The following is a 12,263-nucleotide window of genomic DNA, read 5'->3' on the forward strand; positions in this document are numbered from 1 at the left end:
TAAGAAACGTCAATCATCGGACCCCACCTTTCTGAACTCGCCGACTCCAAGCTAATGGTTCCATATCGCGGAGCATACGATTCCGCTACTCGATTGGGCTAGTCTCGTGCAGCGGAGCGGGATCCTCTTCGGAGAAAGCCCCGGCCGGTACGTATAGGTTATGGTACGTCTATCGGACAATCTTTCGACAATTTTTATAATCCCGACATCCGGGATATTGTTAGTCCCTGATATTAGTATTTGAAATCTAGCATCATCTTATTGACCGATATGATTAATAATAAAAAAGACGTATAGATATGCGTAAGTACTCGGTAACCTAGTGGAGGATGTTCCGCCGCAGTGCAAGGGTGGAAGACCCTCCGCCGAAAAGGACGGAGTCTCACCTCCCACGCCGCTTATCGGCACTCGGCATCGTGGCATCGGTCCCCAATACAGCTACATATTGCGGGTCCAGTGTTCATATGCATATGTCCTTGTGTATAAATTGGCATCATTGGGCAAAGAGAAATCTCATATTATTCTATCAGGTCTTCGGAATTATCCCTAGGGCACGTTCACTCCCAACGCCATAAAAGCTGAAAACAACCAAAAGTGAGCGCGCTTGCAAAAGAAGTAGGTATCATCGTAGTGTCGCCAGGCCAGCCCCATTTAGCCCGTATTCCTTTCATCGTGATTACAGCCCATAGCTTATCCCCTTTGTCTCTTGTATTAGCAACAATTTCCTCTGCCTCGCCCGCGGTTTAGAGTAAACACCTCTTCCCACTCGCGCATACCCCAATTCTGGGCGCGGTTCTTGCCTTTGCGTCTCCGCCTCATACCGCCGAGGCCGACCTCATCTGTCGTCATGGAGCTCTTGATGCTACCGCCGTCGCTAGCCCCCGCATTCCACATACCCCCGTCGCCATACTGAATACCGCTCATTGGATCGTCCGGGTCGATTTCCCCAAGCTCGATCTTGGTCAGGATCATTCGTGCTAACCGCGCAAATATCTCGTCCACGCCCTCGCCTGAGAAGGCTGACACTTCCACCGTAACAGGTACGTTGACGCTACTAGCCCATCGTGACGCCTCGGTGGTTGATACTTCGCGGCCTTCGGGTGCTATCGTCGCTTTCATTTGCGTTCCGAGGGAAGCGCCTGCACTAGTCGTACCGGCGGACGTGCTGTACGGTAGAGACGAACTCGTGCTTGACGGTGTGGGAGGAGGAAGACTCGTATCGATGAGAGTATCGTTGGCAAGGTCTAGCTTATTTCCAGCGAGGATCATGGTCAAATTAGGTGAGGCTAGCGCTCGCGCATCATTAAGAAATGGCTGTAGGGCTCTGAACGAGTTATGCGATGTGATATCGTAGCATAAGATAGCGCCCGCGGCGCCCCGATAGTATGACCGCGAGACAGAGCGAAAGCGCTCAGTGCCTGCCGTATCCCATAGCTAGTATTAATATCAGCTACAGCTACTCCATCTTACTATAGTGAATCACAATACCTGTAACTTTATCCGCTTCCTCCGCGGACCTGTACCGACTTTAATAATTTTGCTGGCGAACTCGACACCGATCGTTTGCGAGGAAAGAACTCGCCATTCATTCTTGACAAAACGATGGAGAAGACACGATCTGCCAGAACCGCACTGTTAGCGAGTAGGCCATAACTCATTATAATAGAGGTCCATCTTCTTACACACGGTTCCAAAAACCTGTGTTCGGGAAGTCTTCTTCAACTCAAATTGGGATAATTGCGACTCACTTTCCAGTTCCGCTCGGGCCCAACAAGATAATCTTAGCAAGGTAATCATACATGCTCCCGAGCTCCTAGAACCGTATTAGCCATCGGATTTCCTTGCTTATCTTCCGCCTAAAGTTTGTTGCCGCATACCTGGTCGCCCGCCGTCCCCGTGCTCTCCGTGCTAGCGGCCGATGAGCGTCTCGGACGCGTCATCTTGTCCGGCTCCTTGTGCGATATCGGCAAACAGGCCGAAACTCAGTTGAAAGTAGGAATCTCGGAATCGTCAATAAGGGCAAGCGGTCGAAATGATCATTGGATATGAAGGAATTGGGTACAATCAAGGTTGCTGGTTAGGTTTGCCTTACGATATAAACTAAAGCAAGGCTTAAAATAGTTTAAACCATGCCTGAAATGCGGTAGTTTCAGCTCTGCTTATCAGTGCTTGTGATCAACAGTGACGAAACTAGGTGTAAGGTGTGGGTACTTTGCAGGGATTTACCGGTCGGTGCTTGCTTGGTGTACATAGTACCTATTGTACTAGATATTTTGTACCTCTCTTAGTCAGCAGGAACACCCCTATCTTACCTAATGTAGCTACATATAATGTAATAATTTACCGAGGCTCGCGAATTCTCCGTTTGTCTCATTGCCGCAACCGCGACGGCTGGATCCGAACTGTTCGGTTTATAAGATTAAGGCACATAGGTATTTATTATTATAGAACTCATCAACCTAGCTCTGTTAGCTTCCATTTTTCTTAAATATATTATTTTACATCCAGTAACCCATTGCTGCCCTATCTGTATCAATTTCATAAACATGAAGATTGAGGGCAGGACATTTGTCATCTCTGGCGGGTACGCAATTGACGTGTTTCAAGCATCCAGAGTAAACTTCTAAAACTGAACTGACTATTTAAGTATAGAGCATCGGGCCTCGGGCAGGCGTGCGTAGAGGAGATCTGTCGGAATGGGGGTAATGCTGCTGTCCTGGATTTGAATGAAGAAAACGGCAATATAGTAGTCAACAACCTTCCTAGCGGAACGGGGAAGTTCTTCGTCTGCGATGTCCTCGACACTGAGAGTATTGCAGCAGCCGTCAAGGGGATTGTTGAATGGGCACAGCAGACAGGAAAACCTTTGGGCGGTGTCATACCTGCTGCTGGCGTCGGTAACCCAGCCACGGTATGGAAGTTTTGAGACAGGTAGACGAAAAGAAAGTTAACCATCCCGCAGATATTAGATCGGGAGGGCAACGCCTTCAGTATGGACAGTTTTGATTTCGTTGTCAATATCAACTTGCGAGGCACGATCGACCTGGTACGGCAGTGTCTCGTACACATTGCCAAAACCGAGCCCGTAGGAGCCGATAAGGAACGGGGTGTAGTCGTCATGGTGGCTTCGGTTGCTGCATTCGACGGGCAGAAAGGGCAAGTGTCATATGCAGCCAGTAAAGGTGCAGTCGCAGCCTTGACTCTACCAATGGCGAGAGACCTAGCACGCTACGGCATCCGTTGCGTAACTATCGCTCCAGGAGTTTTCGAGTCGCGAATGACGGCTGTGATGCCCAAGAAGTTATTCAAGGGCCTAGAAGCAGTCATGGAATTTCCAAGACGAGCAGGACAGCCTGAGGAGTTTGCTCAGTTGGCCCGGCACGTCATCGAGAATGCCATGCTGAATGGTACAGTGATCAGGTTAGACGGGGGTTTAAGGATGCCAAGCAAGATCTAAGAGCAATACAGCAATTATCACAAATAACAAAGTTGCGAGAATTGGTGAAATATTTTTTTTTCTTTTTAGTGTCTTTTTTTCTGACTGAAAGAAATTGCAGAGAAACAATATGATCCATGACGATCTAGCGAAAAGACAACGCAATATTCTTTCCTAGGTATCAGGAGATGGGATAATCTCGTGGTTGTCCACCTAGAACCCTCGTGAAATACACGGCCGATCTGCGATAAAGAAATATAAGCTGTGGGTAAAGGCAACTTGATCTATGGCAATATGCAACCGAGATAATATCTATTCAAGGCCAATGATCAAGCTAGTAGATATCTTAATGGTTGCGGCGGCGAAGTGGCGATCTCACTCGACTATTGTGTGGCCTAGGACCTGTGACAGGAGATCGCTCCCGGTGGCGGCCACTATCGCCATGTGACCGAGCATTCAGTCTCTGAGGAGCCGAGGGCGGGGCGTAGGTGTACGCGTCGTCGGAGTGGCGTGTGGTTGACTGGCCTAGCCGTGAGCCTAAGGCTATGCCCTCTAGGAAGGCACGAGAAGCCAGGGGATCCTCTGCGATCCTGTTGCTAGGTCCGTTGACGTGACCGAACAGGTATTGGATTTGACTCATCAGAAAATTCTGTTGATCGTGAAGATCGTAGTCATCGTGGCGGTCATTGGAGAAGTTGCCAGGGGGTTGATAACGGCCGACACGATGCTCCTGCATGAAAGGAGCAACTTGGGTATGCTGATTATTGCGATGCCGTTGGGGGTTCGGTTCGTTCTCCGCTCGCGCCGAACCAAACCCGAGAAGTTCGGGCACATCTTTGTATATGCCCTGCTTGACAACCTCTGTAAGGATCGCTGCAGGTTTACCTGCCGGGTCCTCGCACTTCATTGCATGTTAGCAACCATCTGAGCAAGAAAGGAGGAGTTTGGTGACTAAAATTGGAAAGACAGAGAGTCTTGATATTACGTACCGGCAACTTCCGAACTTCTATAAGAGCCTTCCTGGAAATAGCCGTCTTTGCCTCGGAAGCCGTGTCGTATGCACGCACATCGGCAACTATCAAACCCTTGAGGTTGACAGAGCACTTACAGCGGCCATTGCGATCGTGCCATTCTGTAAACTGCGGATTGAATCGTCTTTTCTGGCACTCTTGACTCAGAAGCATTGCAGGAGTGACAAATTTGCCTTCTACAGCAGGACAATTACCCACATACTCTGGCTCAACACCCCCTTGGCTACCGCTCTGATCTTGAGCAAGGTCGAACGGTCCTTGAGGAGGAACGGTAGCGCCATGGCCAATGCCAAAGACTGGTCTAGAGAGGATGGGGCGCTTTGGTATAGTCGCTGTGGTAGCCATATTATCAGCATCGATAGGACGGGCCGGTAGATTCAAAGATGTCATTGCACTGCTTCCGGGTGCAGTATTGGTCAGAGGGATGAAGGCAGCTTGGGATCATAGTCAGAGCGATGTTAATTAGTAGGCATGAGAAATATCAGTATGCTTACCGTTCTGAGACGTGCTCCCAAGAGCAGTAGCGCTCTCTGATGACGGGCCAGAAGCCTCTTGCTTGACCTTGCAATCATCTTCAGATACGCTACCGATCACAGGTCGACGACCATGGGAACTACCCCCAACATCGATGACGAATCCTGCGGGTGCGAATAAGGAGTCGGGGCCTCCGTAGGAAGTCGACGCCGAGCTAGTCGTCTTAGTCGCGTTGCTTAATAACGCCTGAAATCCGGTACTGAAGGGTGATTCTATAATTGATAAGCCCAAGGAATAAAATTTACACTGACAAAAATGCTTGACATGGTTAGATTCGTTAAGTTGGGTGAATGTCTTACCTTCACCTGAAGTCCCTTCGTTAAGGGACGATTGTCCATACACCTCCATGATCTCTTCCAAGTTCACTTGAACTCAAAAGGTAATTATGGTAAACCAAAGAGTAGAATAGACAGAAATTTATGGGAAAGATATTTTGTGATGTGCGCCAAGCGGGAGAAAGATACACAATTTTTAGAAAGGAAATAAAGAATGACGCAGGATGCAAGCCGTAGTAGGCACGAAGGGTAGAAATTAGGAAGTTACGAAGCATAGTACTTGACTACCTAACGTAAGTACCTACTTTGAGTTCCTACGTGAGGCAAGTACCTTAGGTAGGAGGTACTTTATACCTATACGTTCCTTAAAAACTGACATTGAGCTTGCTGTCGTCACCCGACAACAGCAGTAACATGTTGCCAACTTCAACACAAATAACCAATCGTAGTCTGATACCGTTGGTATTTACGGAAGGTACAACACCGCAACTTCTAATTTAGTTTATAAAAGCGTAACATTTAGTGTCCATTATCACTGAAAATAGTGGCCAATGCTTCACCCTTCTGCCATCGTAATATGTTTTGCACCTGCTGTTGATACCACTCTGTAATATTTTCTTCCTCAACGTAGCCCATGTGCGGTGTTAAAACTACCCGACTTCTACCTCCTTCTCCCCATCTCGTCGTCCTCCACTCGCTAGCCGTAGGCAATGGCTCAATTTCGTACACATCAATCCCTATGCCACGTATTGATCCCTTCTTAGCTACCTTGAGTAAATCCTCTTCCACCACTATCGGACCTCTTGAAGTATTTATGAATAGCGCCGAATTCTTCATTTTTCCTAAATCATTTGCCGTTATTAAACCTCTAGACCGGTCTGAAAGAACCAGCTGGACAGTAGCTACATCCGCAGACGAGAACAATTCATCCCGAGTAACTACCTTAAACGTCTTCTCTCCGTTTTCGTCCTCGACGGGCAATCTAGCAGCTTTGGCTTTCTCATCGGCAACTTCCTGAGTCAAGTTTGGGCTCCATGCCACGATCTTCATCCCAAAGGCTACGTGCATAATCCTCGAGACGGACACTCCTAATCTACCAAGGCCGATGCTGCCGTATACCTTCCCTGCCAATCCCGTTGCGAAAGTTGTCTGCCAACCTCCGGATTTCATGATAGCATCGTCTTGCGGGATGTTTCTCGCAAGCGCAAGAATCAATGCGACACAATGCTGAGTCGTAGAGTCTGGACTTGGCCCTTTCGCATAAGTACCAGCCACAGGGATGCCGCGCTGGGAACATGCCTTCACGTTGATGGATGCATTATGACCACCGGTAGTAAGGAGGAGTTTCAGATTTGGGAGCCGATTGATAAGTTCTCCCGGAAATGGTGTTCGTTCTCTCATCGAAGCTAAAAGTATTAGATCTTTCCCAAATACTGGTCTTTAAGACTTACAAATAATGTCGAACGGCTCAAGACGCTTAACTAGTGCATCTTTGGCATCTTGAGGTGTATTATGGTGGTTATACGGAAGTAGAGTATCGGTGAATATTACCACCTCATACCCGGAGGGCGGTAAATCCTTGAACGGGTTCTGAGAGAGTTTTTGATAGTCATCTAACACAGCAATCTTCAACGGAGCCATGATGAGGTTAGCGACTTGAAAAATGATGATGGTTATAATTATCTGAATCTTATTAAATAGTCATATGCCTCTTTTCCGATTGTCCTTTGCAAGACGTAACTCTTAACCTAGAGATGTCTCCAAGCGGAGACGATCACGCCTTCGTCGGGTATAATTGTTCTCCACTTTATGCCGAGTATACATAGTCGCCGGTACCTCCGATGATACCCGATCTCCGACCACAACTCGGCCCTCAATGTGATAATTGTCCATCTAATATAAATTATCAAGTGTAAAAATATCTAGGAGAATAAATGTGGAAAATGCAGACCTCAAATCCCCATTTTCATGAGATTCCGTCTCTTAGGTATTCACTTCAGCGAAAGAGAGAACCAAAATTGACAAAAGTGCTTGGTTCAACGACCGGATGAGTTTTGAGGTGTAACTGAACAAGCAGGCCAATCTATATTAAACTTCTAATTTGTCTAGCCGAAGTTTAATGAGAAGAAAAGATATAATCTTAGTAATTCAAGGTAACAATATTAACTATATGCTTCTTACAAGCTATCAAACAGGGCGCTCTAGATGATTTGAAATCGCTTTTTCAACCATGTCTCTAAAGACCCTTTGTCTTTCACATTGCTCCAGATAGATAATATATTTGACATCAAGTAGATCTTTCAATAAGGTGTTCTCTTCTGGCTCCCGAATCTTTCCTTGCTGACCAAGGGTTTGCATAACTGACCATAGGTTAGCTGTGCCACTGGTGGGAGCCTTCACGGTGGCCGTGGCCGCCAATATAGCGGCTCCAAAGCAAACCGCAGCGCCTGCTTGTTTAGGGATTATGACTGGCATATTGCAGGATGTTGCAATCAGCCTGATCAGGTTGGAATTATTAGCGACGGAACCAGAGATAAAGAGTGAATTGATTTCAGTTCCGGCTTCGTTCATTATTGATATTACATGCCGTATTTGAAGGGCAATGAACTCTAAGACGCCGTAATACTGAATAGCAAGGTTGTCGATGCTTTTGTCTCCCGTCAGTCCCACCACGGATCCAGTCATAGATGAATCACCTATTGGCGACCGGTTTCCATACAAGTCGCCATAATAGAAGTAGTTTCGTCCAAGATAGGATATGTCTGGCGCCTCGCTTTTGGATCGCATGTGCTCGAGGTGTCTATCAAGGAAATCGTAAATGTTCAAATATGAGTTTTTGGCTAATTTCAAGGCGGCATCATATGCCGGATGTACTTCAATGACATGCTGAAGTAGCATTCCTATCACACCGTCTTATATTAGCTTCTTCACCACATAGAGCTTCGAAAGATTTGTAAAAGTCACAACACCATGGGGAAACATACCTGTAGCCACCTGGCCACCTTCAGACATCCAGTACCCTGGTAAAATCCAATCTTGGTAAGGGCCCCATATACCATCCGCAAATACAGGCTTTCGTGATGCGACTATGTAGCATGCTGATGTACCAGCAACCACAGCCATCCTTGAATGCAGAGGGAAGTTTTGCTGGCCGTCAAAACTCAACCCTGCTGTCCCTACCCATCCTGAGTATGAATCAATCGTCCCCACTCCAACTTGAACCTCTAGCTTAAGACCAAGATCACGAGCAGATTTTTCACAAAGATGGCCCGCCAAGGTACCAGCTGGAGGTACTCTTCCATGCTATTGGAGAGTTAGGGATATAAGAAAGAGCGTTCATATTTCAACTTACTCGACACACCCCTCCAACTCTTTTAAAATCATCTGCAGCTAGGATTTCGAGTTGTACAGCTTCCAAAAATTCTCGGCTCCATCCTTTTGCCGTGCCATCCACACCAATATGCAATGCGTTTCGAGTACAATTTTCAGTGCAAGGAAATATCTGGTTTCCCGTGGCGATATACGTTAGCGCATCGTTCAGGTCGTAGAATTTGCACCTTCCAAAGTCGGCTTCGGACATGTGGTGCTTCAACCACAAGATCTTGGGCAACTCCATGAGAACTGATATCGAGCCACCAAAGTATTTTAAGAGCTCATGCTGCGTCTTGTTGATGGCCTCAGCCTCTTGTTTAGCTCTTTGGTCCATCCATAGGATGACATTGTGGTCCTTGTCGATACTCTCCCTTCCACCAGCAGCTACTGGCTCATTGGTATCGTGTGTAAAAATAGCAAGCGAGCAAGTTGCGACGAATGCTATGCTACGTACCGATTCGTGTTTAATCCCACTCTGCAACAGAGCGTCATTTACAGCATAGCACACACTACCCCATATCTTGCTAACGGATTGTTCCTAAAATGAAATGCTTTAGAGCAATCATCGATTGGGGTGTAGACGACCCACGTGTATCCCTGGTTGTGGCTGCCACTCATCTATGGCTTTGAATGCTGAAGCAACTGACCTCCCGTCCTCGTCAATGATTAAAGCGCGGGCGGAGCCTGTTCCGACGTCGACACCGATATGATGGTGTTTGGAACCATATATGAGACTAGGATCACTATCCATTTCGCAACTGGTCACATATACTTTTCAATAATGAGCATTAAATTATAAGAAGCACATATTGACTTGATGATGAGAAGAAGAAGATAGGTAAATACAATAGCTGTCTACTATGCAATGTTAGGTGTAGCGAGATTAAGTGATTACGGGCAATCCTCAAGTGCTAACTAGCCACGGTATGCACCCCATTTATAACAAATCAAAGCCTTAAAAGGCCCCAGAACATACTACATTAGGAATAGTACGAAAACCCCAACTAATCAAGTTTCAAATCGTAAATGTATTGTAGCTAGTTGGCATTTAAAAACATAATTTCTATAATTTTAATATTTTATTGTTGTTTAAAAAAGCTGTGACAAAAAGTGAAAATCCCCGTTAACGAAACCCTCGTAAAGCCTCGGGAAAGATTTGTTGTCTATAACTAAAAGGGGAGATGTAATAGTAATGTTCTACCACCTATTTTTATCACACCGAATTATCACCTCCCACGGCCGAATGATCTCAAGATGCTAGGATTATGGCGACACCGTAACCAAACCCTCTCTCAATCTTCTCTAAATTGCAAGGCAAAGTTTAGATACCATATACTCTTATCAAAGCTTAACGTGATCTTGCTATGGTCTCTTCCAGGCATCTAATCACTGCCCAGAGTCCTTCCTGGCGTTGCTCAGGCTGTGGACATGTCAACTCGGACATTTCCTTTTGCATCATGTCCGAAATCGCGCCTAGTTGAGACGCAATCTCATCAGGCAAACCACCTTTCCGCAGACCGGCCGTATTCGCAAGAACATAGGCAATAAACGCTTCCTGTGCGCCGATGAGAAACCAATAATTTCGGTTTGGAGACCTAGCAACATTATCAAGCCATACCCATGGCTGCGGAGCTACCGAGAGATCACTCGAGTCGCTTATTTCTGAAGTTTCCGATCTTCGCTGTTGCCTGATTGTTTTATCAATGCGCCATGCTATATCAACAACTCCCTCTGATGGACAAGTCACTTCGTCCATGCCCAACACCACATCCTCTGGATGGGGTAGCCCGTTTAAGATTCGCAAAATTCTTACCGCAATGATGCCCTGCTCTGTTGCACAGTTTGACGGACTGTCTATACAGTATTGTAACGGTATCGCTGCTTCTATTAGAAGCGAGGGAAGAATTTGAACCGGTATGCATGTAGGCTTGACTGGGTTATAAGCTATCCCTGGAGAGCAGTCCCCCTCCTGAAAAGCTTTGACCAGTTGAGATGGGATTATTTCGGGGTTTAAGGGACTGTAGCCAGTGAACTCTACATATCGTCCTTTCACTACCTCTCTATTGACTTCTTCGTGCTTTGAGGTCATATTGCGAATCCATTCTTCGACCTTAGCTTTCTCCCTCAAAGTAAACGCTCCAAACATCCTGCCACCCCAGCCCATTTGCCTAACCAGGTTGCTGTCTCTGGGGTTCCCTGGAACAATCCATTTTGATTGCGCCAAAGACGAGAGAAACATATCTTTTTGAGTCTCCCAAAGGACTGGGTTTAACCACTCCCCCAATCTTTTCCCGTTTAATCTTCCAATTCGCGCCGTACAGCGTCGGTGTAACTCTCTCGCTGGATTGCACTTCTTAGAGAATATGTTCAAAACTTCTTCCCTGTGTTTGCTGACTAGTACAGGAGCAACCGGTAACGTTTTCGCCAAGAGATAACCAGCTTGTATTCGTTTCCATGACTGGAGTGCCTCAGAGGGCTTAAGTGCACCAATAAACCTTATAACAGCCTGAGTTGCCATAGCAGTATGGCCCGAATCCGCATTATCAATCGTGATATGCATGTTGAAATATTCGGGATCCATCCCAATTTCTTTAAGCTCATAAGCACATATCAACGTCTCAATCGTCGCAGCTTCGTACGCCATATTGAAGCCTAAAATTTCCGGGAGGAAGTTGTCGGCCAAGAATCCAAGAGCCAATTGAGCAACTGCTGCTGTCCATACTCGCTCATTACGATCAGGATCTGAGGCTAGTTCTATAAACCGTGCGGTATTTCCCGGCCCGAGATCAAGATCTACGCTTTGTAGCAGTTTTGAATAGATATACACGTGGTTTCTCTCCAGAATACCATCACCCAACTCTTCTGATAATATCTGCCAAGCAATCCGGGTAGATGGCCGCAGTCTCTCGGGAGTTCGGGCGTGATGGATCCTGGACAACCAAGCTCCGTCGACGCACTTCACTGGCGCGGACAGTCGTAGCCATTGTTTTGCAGATTCGCTTGTATGGAAAAGCTCACGGGGCCCCCCTGATGACCGTCGTTTAAGGTATGATGTCCATGCATCAACAGTGGCATCTTCTACGTCGGCTAGATATGCTTTCAAAGACTGTAGGCAGAATTCAGGAACTGACAAAAGATTAGGCGTCGTCGATTGTAGGGCAGAATCGACCGAGATGTCGAGTAGCTGGATGAGCCGTTCTTGTGCCTGTGATAGAGCTGCCGGATGTTCTTCTAGGCTCTGGAGGCGATAATATAGGAGTTTGTCGTTCTGAAAGCTTTCCTCTGCATCCTTTTTTTCAACGATACGGGAAGTCTGAACTTGGCGAGTTGACATTCGTGCGCGTAAGGATCTCACTAAGATGCATGAGGAACCCGTAAATAAACATAGGAGGATCAACCAGATTCCTCCCATGACTAGGTGTATCATCGTAGTGGTAGCGGGGATTGAGACCAGTAAATCGATGACTGAAATATTCAGATATACTTAATGTGAAGCAACTAAAATTAAGCTGTGTTAAGCTAGGAAAATTAAATTTTTCACGCAATGGATGATATAGATGAACAAAACTATTCAGAAGATGAGTTGTCTACAAGAAAAGTCAAGTCTATTAGAGA

At 46.5% G+C, this 12,263-nt stretch overlaps 4 protein-coding genes across 4 annotated transcripts; 1 reads left to right on the forward strand and 3 right to left on the reverse strand.

Annotated features, from left to right (window-relative positions):
- Positions 1 to 711: 711 nt before the first annotated feature.
- GL218_06046 (GTP-binding protein ypt4) lies at positions 712 to 1,940 on the reverse strand (the record flags this gene model as incomplete). Its single annotated transcript, XM_033582742.1, has 4 exons — positions 712 to 1,434; positions 1,489 to 1,618; positions 1,749 to 1,813; positions 1,878 to 1,940. The coding sequence occupies 4 exons, from the start codon at positions 1,938 to 1,940 to the stop codon at positions 712 to 714; spliced, it is 981 nt and encodes a 326-aa protein (XP_033434128.1).
- Positions 1,941 to 2,546: 606 nt separating this feature from the next.
- Positions 2,547 to 3,457, forward strand: GL218_06047 (uncharacterized protein; the record flags this gene model as incomplete). Its single annotated transcript, XM_033582743.1, has 3 exons — positions 2,547 to 2,584; positions 2,653 to 2,911; positions 2,963 to 3,457. 3 exons carry the CDS (start codon positions 2,547 to 2,549, stop codon positions 3,455 to 3,457), a joined length of 792 nt encoding a protein of 263 aa, XP_033434129.1.
- Positions 3,458 to 3,782: 325 nt separating this feature from the next.
- Positions 3,783 to 4,857, reverse strand: GL218_06048 (uncharacterized protein; the record flags this gene model as incomplete). The annotated part of the gene is made up of 2 exons (XM_033582744.1): positions 3,783 to 4,337; positions 4,426 to 4,857. The coding sequence occupies 2 exons, from the start codon at positions 4,855 to 4,857 to the stop codon at positions 3,783 to 3,785; spliced, it is 987 nt and encodes a 328-aa protein (XP_033434126.1).
- Positions 4,858 to 5,795: 938 nt separating this feature from the next.
- Positions 5,796 to 11,982, reverse strand: GL218_06049 (uncharacterized protein; the record flags this gene model as incomplete). Its single annotated transcript, XM_033582745.1, has 4 exons — positions 5,796 to 6,682; positions 6,728 to 6,959; positions 8,629 to 9,123; positions 10,717 to 11,982. 4 exons carry the CDS (start codon positions 11,980 to 11,982, stop codon positions 5,796 to 5,798), a joined length of 2,880 nt encoding a protein of 959 aa, XP_033434127.1.
- Positions 11,983 to 12,263: the final 281 nt, after the last annotated feature.

This window comes from Daldinia childiae (assembly GCF_008694065.1).
Source record: "Daldinia childiae strain JS-1345 chromosome Unknown Scaffold6, whole genome shotgun sequence".
Classification (NCBI taxonomy): Eukaryota; Fungi; Ascomycota; class Sordariomycetes; order Xylariales; family Hypoxylaceae; genus Daldinia; species Daldinia childiae.